The sequence below is a fragment of the Camelus ferus genome, chromosome 23, assembly GCF_009834535.1.
Source record: "Camelus ferus isolate YT-003-E chromosome 23, BCGSAC_Cfer_1.0, whole genome shotgun sequence".
NCBI classification, from domain to species: Eukaryota; Metazoa; Chordata; class Mammalia; order Artiodactyla; family Camelidae; genus Camelus; species Camelus ferus.
In genome coordinates, this window is record NC_045718.1 from 28,068,242 (window position 1) to 28,085,055 (window position 16,814).

At 48.9% G+C, this 16,814-nt stretch overlaps 1 protein-coding gene and 1 long non-coding RNA gene across 6 annotated transcripts in view; one reads left to right on the top strand and one right to left on the bottom strand.

Moving 5' to 3' along the window:
* Positions 1–15,616, top strand: part of KIF26B (kinesin family member 26B) — a 428,353-nt gene extending 412,737 nt beyond the window's left edge. For all 5 annotated transcript variants that reach the window (XM_032466561.1, XM_032466562.1, XM_032466563.1 and 2 more), the window contains 3 exons: positions 4,466–4,668; positions 5,110–5,260; positions 8,599–15,616. In XM_032466561.1, the coding sequence (XP_032322452.1) occupies positions 4,466–4,668; positions 5,110–5,260; positions 8,599–8,747 (503 nt within the window). In that variant the 3' untranslated portion in view covers positions 8,748–15,616. The remainder of the gene's footprint in view (positions 1–4,465; positions 4,669–5,109; positions 5,261–8,598) is intronic.
* Positions 3,011–11,841, bottom strand: LOC116659258. The gene is made up of 3 exons (XR_004314500.1): positions 11,764–11,841; positions 6,259–6,265; positions 3,011–3,023 (listed from the first exon to the last, which is right to left on the bottom strand). It is a non-coding gene; the product is annotated as an uncharacterized LOC116659258 (long non-coding RNA).
* Positions 15,617–16,814: the final 1,198 nt, after the last annotated feature.

The window sequence follows — 16,814 nt, forward strand, 5'->3', positions numbered from 1 at the left end:
TGGGAATCAGTTGGACACTGCTGACTGAGTCACTGGTTGGCTGGATGGCTGGCAGGCAGTGTGGTCTTACAAGTTAGCTGAGTTCTTTTCTGTGTACTTCTCATATCTCGCCCTGCCAGTGACCTGTGTATTAAACACTGAGCCTGTCCTGTATTTTCTTTCCTACTCTAATCACCAAACACTTCCCTGCTCCGGGTGCTGAGTAAACATTGCTGACTGATGGGTGGCTGGGTTCAGTTAGCAGACCCACTGCACCAAAATCTGTGACTAGTTACTCCTCCAAGGGCCTCAGAGCCCTTGGTTCACTCTGCCTTCCCACTGCTGTTCGTTTGGTTCTCAGGTGCAATCTTCTTTTGTTTTAATGAATTCAGAAAACACAGTAGTCTCTGGTGTAATGAAAACGGGTAAGGCAAGCTGCCTGTTGGCCGATTTAAGATTTCTAGAGTGTTCCTAAGAGACTCCACCTAGAAATGGATGAGAAAGGGCTCCAAGTGAGAGAATCTTTCTGACTATACATTGGAAGAAAAATTGAAAAGTAATTGGCTCCCTACGACACCGAGGAATGCCCTTAGAGTAGAGAGTGAGGGGGATTGGGGCTGTGAGTCACGTGTAAGGGGCCCAGGCTCTGCCCTGAGGAGAGCCCTGCAGCCCGGACCCCTCCCCATCTCATCTCCATCTTGGGAAGGGTTCGCTTGTCAATTCAAGGTCTCCAGCAGCTGGAGCAGCCAGCATCATCATTCATCTGGAGGCAGGAGGCTGGCTCTTGTTGGTCAGTAAATTCACTCACCTTGATGTTTTCCCTCCCCCTCCTCATCTCTGATGTTTGCAGTACCTTGAGTTAGAATGGAAATGGGGGGTGATGGAGGAGAAGCTAATGATGGTAGGTTCTCAGGGGCGGGAGTTGGGAAAGGGCGTCAGCCTGTTCCCAATGCCTGTGTTTCCTGACATTTGACCTAAGAAACAGCATCTTTGGACTCAGTGTGGACACTTTCATCTGCACTCGATGATGTTAAAAATGGAAGGCCCAACATCAGACTTCTCACTGGGGCTGTCAGTGCTGCGGAGGAGAGAGTGAAGTAGGCTGTGACGGGTCAGGGGCCCCTCCTAACGCACGCAGCTGACGGCCACGCCTGCAGTGGGAAGGGGAGAGAGTGGGCTCAGATTTTCATGCAGCAAAATTGTTGGCAGTTACCAGCTTAAGTGTTTCTTTACACACTTGACTTCTCCATGTCCAGAGTGCTGGGCTGATGAGCAGGGAGTTAGGAGAGAGAGGATGAAGGAATCCTGACCTGCTGGCATCAGCAGGAAGCTGGTTCAGGACGTGGGATCCCAAACCAGACAGCTGTGTTCAACAGGGCCTCACACCACTGTTGCCCAAACTGGGGCATTTCCCCACCGCATCCCTACCTCAGATGCTACCCTGACCTTCCAGCAGCCTGGAAGGAAGTGGTCACTGGCAGAGGCTGGGCTCAGCAGAAAGCTGGGAGCATCTGCTTGAGAGGTGGAGATGGTGGACCATGCTGAAAATCCAAGAAGTCATATTTCTGTGGGGAGTCAGACCAAGGCCCTGTGGTCAGTTCTCTCCCCGTGATGATGTGGCGTTTTGGCACCAGTTTCCTGTGCCCTTTCCAGTAAAGTGAGGGCACCATCTCTCCCTCTGAAACTTCCTTTTCAGCATTAAACTCCATCTCCTCTAGTCTGACCACAGTCCCCTGCCCTTGCCCTCAGCTTTCCCCATCACACCCTGAGTTAAGTCTCCCAGTGTATCTCTGGAGGAGAGGCAGAACCCACGTAATTAGGGGAGGAATGAAGAGGGAGAGTGGAGAAGAGAAGGCATTGACTCCTTCAAGAGTCCTTCAGCACTACGGGGAGTGATGCTGTGAGGACCAGTGCTTCCAGCAGCATCAGCCCACTAGCAGATACAGGCCGTTTCCAGAAAATTACAGGGTTGTGCATCCTTCGTATTCTCAGGGCTGCCATGTCGTGACATGCTCTCCTGCACTCTCACTCAGATCTGACTTTGGATGAAGTCGCTATCTGTTCTGTTTAAAAGCAGAATTGGCCCAGACTCTAAGAGCAGCTAGCCAAGGCTTCTGGCAGACTCCACCTTCTTTCCTCAAACTCAGGAGTGACCACATACTAATTCTGAGTTAAATTAAGTCAGGCTTCCTTCAGCTTCAGGATAAACCTGTTGGGATGGTGTCACGTTTCCCAACCATCCTCCTTCCAGGAGAAAGCAAGCTTCTGAGATGCCCATCCCTGGTGGAATTTGCTTATGGGTGGGTGTGCCTCAGGAGATGCAGCTCCAGGAAGCAACACCAGCACCCACAGACGCCAGCTTCCAGGGGGCCAAGCCTGCAGCCTCCCGCTGGAGGAGGGACCAGAACCAGAGGGGCAAGCATGATCATCGCCCAAAGCAAGAGGCTAGTTCTGCTTCCAAGGTGGATGAAATATAAGTCCCCACCCTCAGAAGCCAGGCCAAGGCTTCACTCACTCATGCCCCCAGGCACCGGAAAAGGTGGTACTTGGAGCAGTGGGGCCCCCGGCCATGCAGCCACACTATGGTAATTGCTTTTCATAATCCTTGAGAGACCTGCCTCTAGGGGCACAAATCTGCATGTTCTCTCTGTTGGGCTGCAGCCCGCAGGCCCGCAGGCCCGCAGGCCTTGACCAAAGAAAGATCCCAGAGACAACGACAGAGACCTCATTGTTTTATTGGACAGGGGATCCTACACAAAGCGTCAGAGTGTCCTGGGGCAACACCCACCGCCTGTGGCAGACAGCAGGCGGGACGCGGCAGCAGCCCTCCCTGCTCAGGGGAGAAGGAGGCTGCCACTTACAGGAGCGATTGACGTCAGGAGGGCTCATCGCTTACCAGGGGCTGATGAAGCCCTAGAATGAAGAGGATGGGGCAGTCCGTGAGTGAAGCAGGTTGAGCAGGTGATCCACAGAGAGCCAGAGAGCAGCCGTCTTGAGTGGCCTGACCATACATACGATCTCTGTGATTCCTGTGTGCTCTTCAGCTCCCCAAAAAGATTACGAAGAAAAACAATCAAAAGGATATTCATGTTGAGTGAGCACCTACTATGTGCCAAGTTCTGTGGTGTTTAATGATAACCTATTCTTTGGAGGAAATCATTTATTACCTGATACTTTAATTTTTATTATTTTGGTGGAGAATGTGGGCAATGCATTTTTTTAGACAAGGGAACACTGAGACTTTGGGCAAGTTACTGAAGTCGTTTGTACCTTAGTTTCCTCTTCTGTGAGAATTAAATCGGGTACTAGGCTTAACTGTGACAGAACATCCCAATAACAACATAGAGATTAATTTCTCGTGGAAGAGTCTCTGTAGGGGATTTTTAGGGCAGTGAAAATACTCTGTGTGATACCGTCATGGTGGATACATATCATGACACAGTTGTTCAAACCATAGGATGTAAACACCAAGAGGGAACTCTAATGTAAACTACGGACTCTGGGTGTCCCTGTCAGTGTAGGTTGTGACACATGCACCACTGTGATGGGGATGTTGATGGCAGGGGAGGTTCTCCGTGTGTGGGGACCTAGGGGACATGGGAATTCTCTGTGCCTTCCTCTCAATTCAGCTGTAATCCTAAATCTGCTCTAAAAAAATTAAGTCTTCAGGAAAAAAGTCTGCATAGGTGACCGTGTGAAAGTCTCCAGGGCGCCAGGAACCCAGGGTCCTCTTATTTTTCTGTTGTTTATGATCTTCATCTCATGGACTGGCCAGCAGGCCCATTTCCCATCCAGAACAAAGGAGAGAGGACGAGGCAGACAAACCTCCCCCTTTCAGGACACTTTCTAGCTGTTGCACAGGGCACTTCTGTTTCTGTCACACTGGTGGAGCTTAAGTCACTTGTACTACACAGGTGCATCTGGGTGGCCGTGTGCCCTGCTCCAACTCGGGGTGTCTTGCTGAGGAGGAAGAGGAAAGCAGGCATTGGGGGGCAGCTAGGAGCCCTTGTCACAGCACATAAAACACGTTGAGCGGGGCCTGACACGTGACCTGTGCTCATTCCAGTGTTGTTGCTGAAGCAAATAAACTCCTCTTACTACAATTCCAGACACTAATATCTTTCTTCCCTACACAAACATCTCTAATTTCACTGTACCATGTACCTGTACAGAGGAGATGGCCAGTGTGGCCGTCTGTTGTAGATGGCGTGTCCTCCAGCCTGTGTGTTTTGGTGTGCCTGCGTGTGCGTGTGTTTTAAGGTGGAAGCCAGAGGTGGCTGGAAAGGGGGGGGGGCTCCCTGAGCTGGTGGAGGTACCAGTGTAAGCGAGTGGACAGTGAGGTGGTGGTGGAAGGGCCAAGCATTTCAAACACAGCTCTGTAGCAGTTCCCTGAGAGGCCTGTCATGGCCCCACCCCTCACATCAAAAAATATATTTAAAAGATAGAAATTCAAAAAGATTAACTTTGGGCTGAATCCCCCACCTAGGTTCTCAGAGACGGAGGCTCATCCCAGCACTGTCCCTTGACACCCCCTCCCCGGTGAGAAAACCACCCACCAGCGGGGGGGTCCGCTGGGTGGACGGCCCCTTGCGCAGCACCCAGAGGGGCCTTGGGGAACCTTTTGAGATTAAAGTCTATGAAATCGACGATGTGGAGCGGCTGCAGCGGCGACGAGGGGGCAACAGCAAGGTGAGCGGGCCCCTCCCCACGCAAGCGGTGGTGGCAGTTCCCCAGCAGGTCCCCTGGGCTGTGCCCGAGAGGAGGGCCAGGCCCACGGAGACTCCCGGCAGCTTCCGCTGTGGGTGGGAGACAAGGGCCCTGGCAAATGGGCCTGTGCACCTGGCTTTGGAGAGCGGCTGGGGGAGCTGGTGCATTTCCATCCTTTCCTGGCTCCAGCCTGGACCGCTGGCTGCCTTCTAAATTTGAGAAATGCCTGGGATAGTCCCTCCCTGCACATGTGCTGCCTGAGCTGCTCCCCCAGGTCCCTCCCAAACTTCCCAGGACTGGCGCCTTTTGCATGACTATAAGCACAAGCATTCCTTTCCAGAAAAGGTTGCCTGGGCTAGATTTGAGCTAAAGGTCCTTTCCCCTGCCCCACTCCACCCCCATCTCCTCCCATCTGTGTACTAGGAGGTCATGTGCTTCAATGCGAAACTGAAAATCCTGGAGCATCGCCAGCAGAGAATCGCGGAGGTCCAAGCCAAGTACGAGTGGCTGATGAAGGAGCTGGAGACGACGAAACAGTATCTGATGCTGGATCCCAACAAGTGGCTCAGTGAATGTAAGGCCTGTCTCTGTGACTCCCTGGTTCACCAGCTACACAGGCCTGGCTCGTCACCCAGCCTGGGAGGGACACAGATGCGATCTGACCCCAAGGGCATCTGATGCCCCTCAGCTGGAGACCCAGCACTGAGGCAGTGCCCCTCTCCTGGGGCCGATGGGAGGGGCGGGGGCAGCAGCAGGGCAGGGAGTATTGCTCTTGCAAGATTACTTCTAATGTGTCTCAGTCGAAAGCACCTGAAAATGAGATCCACCCACCCCCCTCCACCCCCCGCATGTGGCAGAGGATCGCCCAGACATGAAGGCTATATTACAAATCTGCTTCCAGGCCACAAAATCACATTGCATATCTAGCCTGAAATAGACAAGAATTTATAGAGCTCTCAATAGGGTAGAATGTGCAATCCTAGAAAAGCCTCACAAAGGACCCAGAAAGCAAGGAAAACATTTTTGAGTGAAAAGAATAACATTCACAGTGTTATTTCCGCTTAATAGAAAGCCCAGGATGACAGTAGCCGTCTAATGACAATTCAGAACAATTTTGCTCTCTTTGAAAGATGGATTCAATTGTCTCTTATTTATTTGTTCCTAACCATTCCATTTGCCACAAAATGAATCTCAAATCTGGTCCCAACTATTTCATTGATATGGGGCCCCATGCTAGATGATTTAGTCTCTGGAATAAAATGCACTACTTCCACTAAAATTCCTATCCCTCCCCTTCCTGTCCAGCACCCATCAGCTCTTCCCTCCAGCCCTTCAGCCTCCTGGTGCCTCCCTCTCTTCATGACTGTTACCTGAACATCACAGCACCCTCTCCAGCATCCCTGTGAGGGGAACATGACAGGCAGAGTCTGGAGGCTTAGGTTTAAGAAATACTGGGTGAAATGATCCTAGGTGAAGAAGGAAGGACAGAATTTATGGGCCTCCCAGCTAGGCCCTGCCACTTTCACAGTATGTCTTAAAGCGGTTTCCTTTCCATAATGATGAGGTCATAACATCTCCCCTGAGTGCCGCATGGGCTCTTGTGAGGATCAACTAAGTGAACAGGAGGACAGGGCACTGGGACCAGTCTATGATGCATCCTACCATGTTGAGTTGTAACATATGTGGTGATGACCACAGTCATGCAGACCTGCTTTAGATGCTAGCTGTGAATCCTTGAGTAAGACGCTTAACCTCTCTGAGCCTTGATTTCCCTAACTGTCAAATGGGAAACAACAGTGCCTACTTCACAGGGTTGCTGTGAGAGTGAACAAGTTACTGTCCATCATCAAGTGCCGGTTACATGGCCTGCCCACGATGAAGGCGCAGCATCCGTAGTAACCAGTGTTAGTTGTCCCAGAGTTGAAGTAAATAATTGTCCTCAACAGACAGTCCTCAGCACCTACTTGCACAATGCACCGAGCTGTTCCCTTGCTAGGAATCTGGACAGACCCCTGAACTGCTCCCCAGGGTATTCCCATCTACGGCTCTAGTGGGACAGACAAGCCACGAACAAGGACATTAGCTGAAGTCTGGTCACAGCATAAGCGTGGAGCTTGACGCTGTCTCTCCCACCTGAGCACACTGTTTTCCTTCATCCGTGGATCCTCAGGCACTTCAGGATCCCAGGGGCGCCCATCCATCAGTTCCCCTTCCTTTTTGCTGCTTTCATTAACATTTTAATTTTTGAGAGCTGTTTGTGCTTAAGGCAGTCTTAAAAAATTGTTTTCATCTTGCAAAGTCACATTTTTCCAAGAATGGGAGCAGCTTAAACATCAGTATCTATGTAGATGCTTCCAGGAAACAACCACTTTCTTCTTGCCTCTGTATATGTCAGGAATCAGGTTTTTTGTGGGTTTTTTTTTGTTTGTTTGTTTGTTTTTTTGATGCTGAGAAAGAGGATGAACAGAAGGCTTCATGAAGGAGAAACACTGGTTCTTCAAAATGAACTGAAACCTAGAATGACGAAAAAAAAAAAAAAATCAATGAGGCTGTATGCTGACTATTCCCTCGGTGTGGGTAATAAGCAGGCAGGGTGTTGGCATCAAAATACATGTGCTGGGTTCCATTTTCTTTTTCATTTATTAATTCTGATGTACTTTCAAGATGATCCTGATGTGGTTATGGTATGTTGAGCTTTTGTTTTATTTTTTTGTTTGTTTTTTAAATATTAGACCAATATTCAGGAGCCTTAGCCTCATCCCCAGCCCCAGTCCTTGCTGACTGTGTAACCTTGAGCAGGACACCTCACTTCTCTGCAGCTCAGTTAACTCCGCTATAAAAGAAATCAGCCTTGGTTTCAGCCCCTGGTGTTCCTGTAGCTCATTACAGTTCTCAAACCATTTGTCATCTTTTTGTTTTACTCTTCGTGGCTACTCTAGTTAGGAAGGTAAGCAGACTTGCAGTTATGACGCTCCTATCACTTTTAAGGACCCTGTGCCAGCAGATGTTAGGCCTGGCTGACCTGGAGGTCAAGTGCAAGTCTCCTGCCTTGGATTCCAGGGCCACCCCCACCACCCTGGCTGCTGTCTACTCCTGTCCTCCTGCAGCAGTTCTGGATCAGGGGCCAGGCAGCCATACCTCTGCCCAGGTACCCCTGGACCCATTAGGAGCTGAGGGCCAGGAGGGGATGGCCCCAGATAACAGCTCTAGAGGAACTGAAGGAAACAGACTTCACTCTGTGCAGGCCTAAACATTAGGGATGGAATCTGGGTTCTAAATCTCAGCTTACCTTCTGAGCAAAGAATCATAATCACATACATTCCACAACATAGGTTTCATCATCATCTTGTTTCCCAAACAACCATGAGTATGTGAAATTGTGCTAGGAAGGGCCAAGAGATAGGGTCAAGTTTCTCCAGCTGCTTAGAGAGGCAGCTACCTACAGCTGTGTGAAGGACTAATTGGAGAATGTACTTCCTATGAGTAGGCAGAGGTAGAAACATCACTCAGGTGAGACCCCCAAAAGGAGGGATGTTCCCCATGCCTCAGGTTGAAGATTTATTTATTTTGTAGTTAATGAAGAAGAATGGTGCTGGTAGAGTCTCAAATCCTGAGATGGAGGTGGTGGAGGTGGGAGAGCTGGAATTTCACTCTGGCCCTCAGTATAGTCTCAATCAAATGTCAGGGATCTAAAGTTACTAGAACGAAGGGCCCTAGTATAATCGCAAGTATTAAACTGTTCTGTTGTTGACCTGAGAGAGGCAGAGGGTCGGGCAGGAGGGCGCGGAAGTCTTGCCTCGGACCTTCCAACCCAGTGTAGGGGCAGGCGCAGGTGCAGCGGCGGACCGGCCGGGCTGAGCCCATCCTTCCGCGCTGTCCCCAAGTCTCCAGCAGGCTTTTCCTTCTTTGCAGTTGACCTGGAGCAGGTCCTGGAGCTGGATTCCCTGGAGTACCTGGAAGCGCTGGAGTGCGTGACGGAGCGCCTGGAGAGCCGCGTCAACTTCTGCAAGGCGCACCTCATGATGATCACCTGTTTTGACATCACCTCCAGGCGCCGCTGAAGGGAGCCGCCGCCGCCGCCGGCCCGCCCCGGCCCGGCCCTCACTCCAGGATCCGATCCACAGCCGGCAGCACTCGGCGGGCCCTCGGTGCCGGCGGCGTGCAGAGACACGGAACGAGGACGAAGGTCGGTGGCAAGTCTGGAGGGAGCGTGGAGCGGAAGGCGATTTTTCTTTTGTTCTCCGTAGGCAAGATGCAGACACCAAACACGCGGGAGAGGAGACAATGATGGGAAGCCCAAGGGACGTGGAAGACCGGTGAGACTGAAAAAGCACTTTGAGGAACTTTAAAGAACTTGTTTGTACATAAGAACTGCCGGCAAAAGAGACCTCACACTTCTCCTGGTTTGTGAGAAAGGGCAAGGGTGGATGTGGGATTGCGGTGGAAAGCGTAAACAAAACAACAACAAATTACCCCGAATGACTGATTAAGTGCCTTGCAAATCTTTATTATTATCCAAACATTTATGTTCATATGTTCTGGTGTACAGATGGTGCTAGTCAAGATGAAAACAACAACAAAACAAACACAAAAGAAAAGCAAACACATTTTTGCAATGTATTTACAGCTCGTTTTCTCTTGGTGTTTTACCCTATTTCTGACTTGCTGTTTCTAAGTAAGTTGTGTTTGTAGAGCTATTTCCTAATCAGTATTGCATATGAATCAATGTTACCTGTCTGTTTTGGTTCTGCTGGGAAGGCCAGACAGAAGATGGAGACTTCAGGCACCAGCCAGTGTGTTTCCAAAGAAGATTGGAACAGCAGGTGATGCTCGACGCCACCTCCCATGAGCGGCAGGGTCAGCGGGCAGACCTGGGGTCGATCATGGAGCGGGTGTACGTGAGCTTGAGAGAAAGGAGCGGAGAGAGGGGTGCGTCTTTAAGGTGAAAGGAGCCTTTAGGATCAGGCCCTGCTTACCCTTTGGATGGGATGTTCTGAATAGTTTCCCCTCCAAGTCCTGACGCACGTATACTAGTTACTTACCCACAAATCCAAGGTTTTTCATGGCCCTGACAACATTTTTCATCTTTGTTTTTATTCCAAAGACTCTGGAGTGAGAGCTTGAACCAATTCAACAGAGCCATATTTTTTTCTTCTCTAGTTTTGCAAATTTATTAGCGCAGAAGATGTTTCCCAGTTTGGAGACCTTCTCGGGCTTGTAGATGCTCAGAAACCCCAACAATATTACCATAGAACAAGGAAGGAGGGGGAGGGTGGCACAACTTTTTGTTTTCCGGAGTGCGGCTTAAATACAAGAAGTCCCAGCTCTCTTGTGCACCAAAGCCTCCATCCCAAGAAAGGACCAGGTGTGGCCCTTCAACCTTGGCACCTGAAGACAGAGAAAGGTTTCCTGTTGTACACCACACATGCAGGGCACGGAGTGTCATGCATATGGATGTACAGGGCTTGACTCCAGGAACTTCGGAGCTCATTGTCGAACTGAGTTGTTCATCCCTGCCACAGTTCCTTTAGGGATTATCATTCCCGCTTGAGTGATGGAAACCCAAGGCACAGAATGGTCAAGGCATTGTCTGATAACAGCTGTGGATCAGCTGGGTGTTTGCTTACCTTCCAGGTCAAGGCCCTCTCCCAGGCCCCTGCAGCCTGCTGATTGATGGAGGTGCCCAGGGTTTTCTAGAGCACTGTTCTTTTTGCCCTCAAATGCAGAATACCTACGTGAGCCAACTTGCAGGTGAGGCAGTCCCGGCTAACCAACTGCTCCCTGGGGAAAAAGAACCTTTGCATTTCTTTGTCAATGCTACACAGCTGGAGAAGCTCAGCTGAACTCAGTCAGTGGGAACCAAAGTCTCGTGCTTCCTAGTACCAGTCCTCTACTGGTCAGAACAGGGCAGAGACAGCCCTGAGCATTAGCATTAGCCCCATTAGACTGGAAACCAGCTCCATGGATGACAAGTCTGGCTTTGTGTTCCGTTAGAGTTCTCTCCTCTGCAGACGTGCACACAGAAGCTTTGCTCCCATCTGCTAGCTAAAATGGGCTAAAATATGGTGAAAGGTTACTCCAGAATGGATCATTTCCTCCTCTAGTTTAACAAGTGTGTCTGCCACTTGGGAAGAAAGAGCTCCCTCATCCTAACCCCATTCTCAAGGGCAGCCCCCTGGCTCTGGGCACACCTCTGGTCTCAGCACTTGTGTGGATGGGCGTGTTCAACAGCAGCATAAAGGAAGCTTCTGGACCTCAAGGGATGCTAACCTGTTGAGTTCGTTTGGGTTTTCCACTTGGCATCCCTTTGGTTGCTGGTTTGAAATATACCACTTCATGAAAAACCTTTAATGTGGGGATGTTCAAAGGTGAGTAGCCCAGTCTTTGTTGGAAACACATGCATCTGATGAGTAATCAGTGTCCTTTGTGTTTATCCTGCCCACGTCTCCGCACAGGTTACCTCGCTGTGCTGCTTTCCTGTGGGGTTCTCATGCCTTTCCCGGAGTGAGACTAAGTGGAAATATCTCCAGGGATTTAAAATCTTGATCCGTGAATCTTTCCTACAGGAGTGGCCTTTGGCTTGCCTCCTGCCTAAACCTGCTTTATATGTTTGTAGCAACTTCATGAGATAACAAAAGGGTTGAATGAAATCAAGAGCTATCTTACCAAGTCAGATTGGCCTCCCCAGATGCCACACCATGCAGCATCTCTCAGGGTGCTATTGGCCGTGGCTTAGGGAAACAACCTGCATGGAGGTTGTCCATTCTGGCTCTTTATTTTCTTTCCTTTACTTGTCTTTTCTAACCTAAGTAAGCTGAAAACATCTTAACATACCAAGTATTGATAAACCATGTGAAGAAGTTGTGAATTCTATGCTACGATGTGCTTGTTCCCGGTTCTACCTATGAGTTGACTATACAGCTGGTCAGCTGTTCTGAATTAGTACCAACAACTGAAGAACCCCTCATTCAATGACGAGATGTGTGGTTGGTCCAGGTCTCCTCCTGGTTTTTGTGACAGATAACCTAGGAGGCAAAAGGAATGTCAAAGAATGCATTATTCCATTTCATTATCCACAAATGAAAGGACCAGAAAAATGTTTATTTGAAATGAACACTTAGGCACAGAAACCTTAATTCTTTGTCTGAAATCTGCCCCACTCTCTAAATAGTTTAGTCTGAGATGGAAGCATCAGCAGCAGAACAAAGCTCAAAGCCCAGAAGGGGAAATAGTGATACTGTCTCCAGGAGTGAATCCATATTGCATTTCATGGTGGTGTTTCATGTTGCAACAGAGTGAGAGTTTGCTTTATCCTGGGCTTTCAAGCCCACCTGAGAGCTGCAACTTTTGATCCTCTTGTCCTTGAATTCCCCTCTCCATTACGGGGAAGCTGTCTCTAACTTTCATCTCTTCCAGATTTGAAATCAGAACACCCTGTCTGTTGTTTTAGCTCCAGTTGCTATTCTGAATGTGGGGAAACTTGAGAAGCAAATGCAGTGGTCTTTCCTATGTTGACACAGGTGGGGCTCATACACGGGATCCCAAGCTGGGGAGGGGAGAGAAACTGGGATAAAATGCCATGCAGTCCAGAATGGGGAGATTGGCAGGTAGGAATCTGGCCGTTTGTCATAAATTAGTCTTAAGCTTGAAGTTTGTGTTCCTGGAAGGTGGCAGTGACTTCCTTGCAGCCACAAAAACCATCCACGGTGGTGATGCAAAAAGTCTGACCCACACACATACACATCTTGTGCTGGTTCTCGGATTTCTGGATTTCTATTCATGTTGAGCAAGAGCCCTTTTCTGTGCTTCAGATTCTGGTGCCAATCATGAATTTTGGTTAATCTGTCAGACTTTATCACAGGTGTTACTATTTGAAAGCAGTTGTGTGATCTGGGTTTCCTGGGATAGAGGCAGGGCTTGCAAGAGCCCAGGCGTTTGTTAGCCTGGTTCTACACACAGCTGCCTGTCATTGACCACTGTTGCTCTGTAAGCAGGACTCCCAGTAAGTAACGATGTTGTGAATGTTTTTAAGATCCCTGTTCCAAAAAGGGTTTAGGCTATAAAAGAAATTATTACTAAAGATGAATTAATTTCAAAATTGAAACCAGAAGAATTCATGAATTTACTCATTGTTCTTTCCTGCTAGAATATTAGCCCCACTCTGAGCACGTACTAGAAGATTTCCTCACTTTTAAAGGCAATGTGTTTTAAACCCTGAAACCATGCCAGTAAAAAAAACACATTGAAAGCCCTGTTCTCGAGGACTTGATGCTGAATAAGCCATCCATTGGTACTGGCTGTGGGGCCTGCCTGCCGCCACCCGGGCAGTGTGGCCCATCTTCCCCACAGGGGACTCTCTTCAACACTGCCACACTGAGACTCGACTGCCCAAGTCAAGACAGGCCAGCCAAGCCCGCTTTTCTCTGTGCCAAAGGAAACAAAACTGACACTCAGTTCCACTGACACTGCCAGCAAATGGTCTAACAGTTTAGGGGAGGAATGGGGAGGGCAGGTGGTGGAATATAGTGTTCCTTTGGGTTATAATCTCTCTCCTCCTCCAGCAAAGATCTGTCAGCATTTGTGGGTAAAACTCACAAACTGTGTCACTTAGCAATCCTGACAAAATACATATTTATTACAAACTGTTCATCATTTCCAGATAAAAGCAGAATTCCGGTCCAGGAGAAGCTCATCTTCTCAGGAAAAAAAAAAAAATCTTTACAAAGTTTCAGAAAGCTGCTTATCCATCCCTAAACAAACACATTCTGCTTTTGGGTGGCCCTGCTCAGAACTGGAGACCATGGCATAATATTGGACATATAGTGGTGCTTGAAATGGTACCACGCTTTCAGTGCATATGATTAATTTCCTCTAAATGCAATTCCCAATGCCCATATATGTAGGGTGAGCGCTGAGGCCCTGGCACTCACACATCTGTTTTATGTAAATGTAGAAATTACCTTCAAAACTAAAGAGGCTCACTGCCTCATTCGCCAGACTGCTCACCACATCCCACAGCATCATACTCAGTTTATGAAGAGGTTATCATTTATTTGTAAACTCAGGATGTTTTGTAGCGTCGCTTGTGTTTTATAATTTATTAATACATTGTGGTTGGAAATGCTATCCAAGTGCTATGTGCATCGAAGTGTAAGTTTGGTGGATCTGTGGTGGTTTTTTCTTCTCACTCTAGCAAGTTCTGTTAACAGAGACACAGGCAGGGGTTGGGGGGAGAAGTAAATCAGGAGAACAAGGATTAGAGTCCAGTCCTCAAAGTACAGGGCTTAGTTCAAAATCGAGTTTGTTTCTATAGTAAGTAAGTAGCTGACGGGGAAAAGATCCTTCCCTTTTGAACTGGATGATAACAGGCTTGGAAATCAGCCTCCACGGGCCTAAGTGAACGAGGATCTGGCCTCTTCCTGCTGGTTGAACACTAAGTTTTTGAGAAGTGCAGACAGTATTGAGTTCCTACATTTTCTAAGACACCCCACCCCCTGCCCTGGTGTTACTGAAGGGGGTTTAGAAAAGCAACTGGAGTTCCTTACCTTGGATATAGATAGTACCTGTTTTTTTTCTGGAGAAACCAAAGCACTTTAATGAGTCTTACAACCCATAATACTTAAGGCATATTGTCCCCTCACTAGATCTCTGAGAGGCAGGGAGGGGCTGGGGGCAGTAGTCTCATTTGAGAGGCAGCTAAACCTAGGAGAGAAAGCCTTGAGCTCGGAGTAAGGAGACCGGGCTCCAGGCCCACTTTCCTCGCTCACTATGCAACCTTGGGCAAGTCGCTTCACTTTGCTGGGCCTCAGGCTCCCCAGTGGGAGACTGGGGGGTCATGATAGCTGCCCTTCCGGGACAGCGTAAAGAGAAAGTGGTATAGTTGACGGGAAGTGCTTTGAAGGAATGAAAGCTCTGTGCAGGAGCTGGGGATAACCATTTTCGATGAAGAACCTGAGTCAACAGCCAACGATTGGCCCAAGTTCCCAGAGCAGTTTTATAGAACCGGGGCTTGAGTCTGGCATCCCAGACTGTTCCCATGAGGTGCTGTCGCACCAGGTATGTGGATACGTGGACACACGCCACACGTACGTACTGATGTGTGTGCACGGGGTGTATACGGATGCATGTGTACAGAAGGTATGTGACATGGTGGAACAGCACAGGACAAAAACCCTGAGTTCTGACCCCAGTTTTGATAAGAGTCCTATGGCCTTGGAGATATTATCCAACTTCTCTGGAACACGGTTTTCTAGTCTGTAAAATGAGGACAGTATGCTAAATGATCTTTGTGGTTCTTTCAGCGCTAGTCATGTATGTATGTATATATAAATATGCTAATCTGTAGAAATGGGCCGATTTGAAAATTGGAGGCAAGGCCTGCCCAAGTGCATTTCTTGTGTCAGAAACAGCAGATTCGCAAATAAGTTCATAAAAATCTCATTTTAAATTCAATGGTGGTATTTGATGTCATTGTTTTAAATTCACCATTTGGATAAAAGATTGATGCCGTTTTCAAAATTAAGTTCTTAGCTTAGAAGTGTTTGCTGTTACAAATTTTTCTTAAATTCATTTGTTAAAGTCAAGAAGTCAACTATTCTGTACTTGGGTAGGTCCCGACAACCTATTTGCAAACAGGCCGGCTTTTGTGTATGGGCCTTCACATAGCAATATAAGAAAGTTAGCTGTTGGCTTTATCATGATACATGTGAGCAGGCTACCTGGAGAACAGTCTGGAAAAGAAAGTTATAGTTCTCAAAAACTGGTGACATGAATTCATTGAGCTGTGTGCCATTTCCAGTGTGAAGACATTGTTTGCTGGCTACGATCTCTGACTTTTTGTGGCATATGAGGTGTAAAACGTTGTCAAAAAAGAATCTGGTGTTTAAAAAGAATCAAACTATGGTGGCATTAAATGTTCACTTTTCTCCTACTCAGAGTCATGAATTTCTCTATCTGGTTTATCCTGAACGGAGGGGGAGACAATTCAAGGCCCAGGGAGGGTTCTTCTCACTGGAGCAAACACCTTGGCCAAGGACTTCCTTCCAGCCCCCAGGGGCTTCCTAGGATAAGGCCTGTCTCATCCCCCTGTGGGGCTGCCCCCAGCAAGTTCAGAAGCCCGTGCAGGGGGTAGGTGGACGTGGTGCTGTGTCCCAGAGCCCTGGCATTGTTCTGCCTCCCCGAGAGTCACGGGGCTGGTGATCACACATGGAAAGTGTGGAGAAGCTGGTGTTGATGTGGTGACGATGGTTTTGTTGGTCTGGTGACTGTCCCTCGGTGCGGTCGTCTCTGGGGCTGGCTCAAAAAGGAGGCATTCTCAGTCACTGCAGATGGCTCGGGCCTGGACACCCAGCCCCTTGTAACAGCTGTGTTTGTCTCACCTGTAACTGGGCACATTCAGGTGAGAAAGCATGAAAGGTTAGAACCAGGACGAAGGCCTCCTAGGCCCCGCCCATCCTCAAGGACAGTCCCTCCTCCACTGAAGACCCTTCCCTGGGCAGCACGAGGCACTTCCCGAGATGCTGGTACCTCACCCGTCCAGTCGGCAAGTGCGCCACAGTCCAAGAGGGAAGCCAGCGGGCCACTCCAAGCAAGTCACACTCTTTAATCCTGGCCTGGCTCTGCTCTGAATCCATGTCTCCTGCTCTGCTAAGTCAGCCTGGACATGCACACCTCCCGGCTCCCCACCTCTCTTGTCCCCAGATCCTACACCAGACCCTCATGGGCTCCCTTTGGTCCACTGTAACAGAAGCCGTAAGTTCTTAAGAAGCCGGGAGCCATAAGGGTTTTCTAGACATAATGCCTTGAGTAGAAGAGTGGGTGAAGGTGCTGTCTGCCTCTGACCATCCCCTGGGAGAGGAGAGACCACAAACACAGCACCTAGAACTGCTGCTAGCCCCGCGCTCTGCCCTCAGTGTTGAATTGTCTCCTAAAGCATTACTCTCCAAATTGTTAGTGACATAACTTCCATGCTTTTCATCCTTTCCACCCTGTCTTTTGGTCTCAGGGAGGACATTAACACTGTCCACATGGCACCATGGCCCACTCTTCCAGACACGGGGACTGGAAGGACTTAAAACCAAAGCTCGGTGACACCGCTTTCAGGCAGCAGCAGATTGGGCCATCCCTGC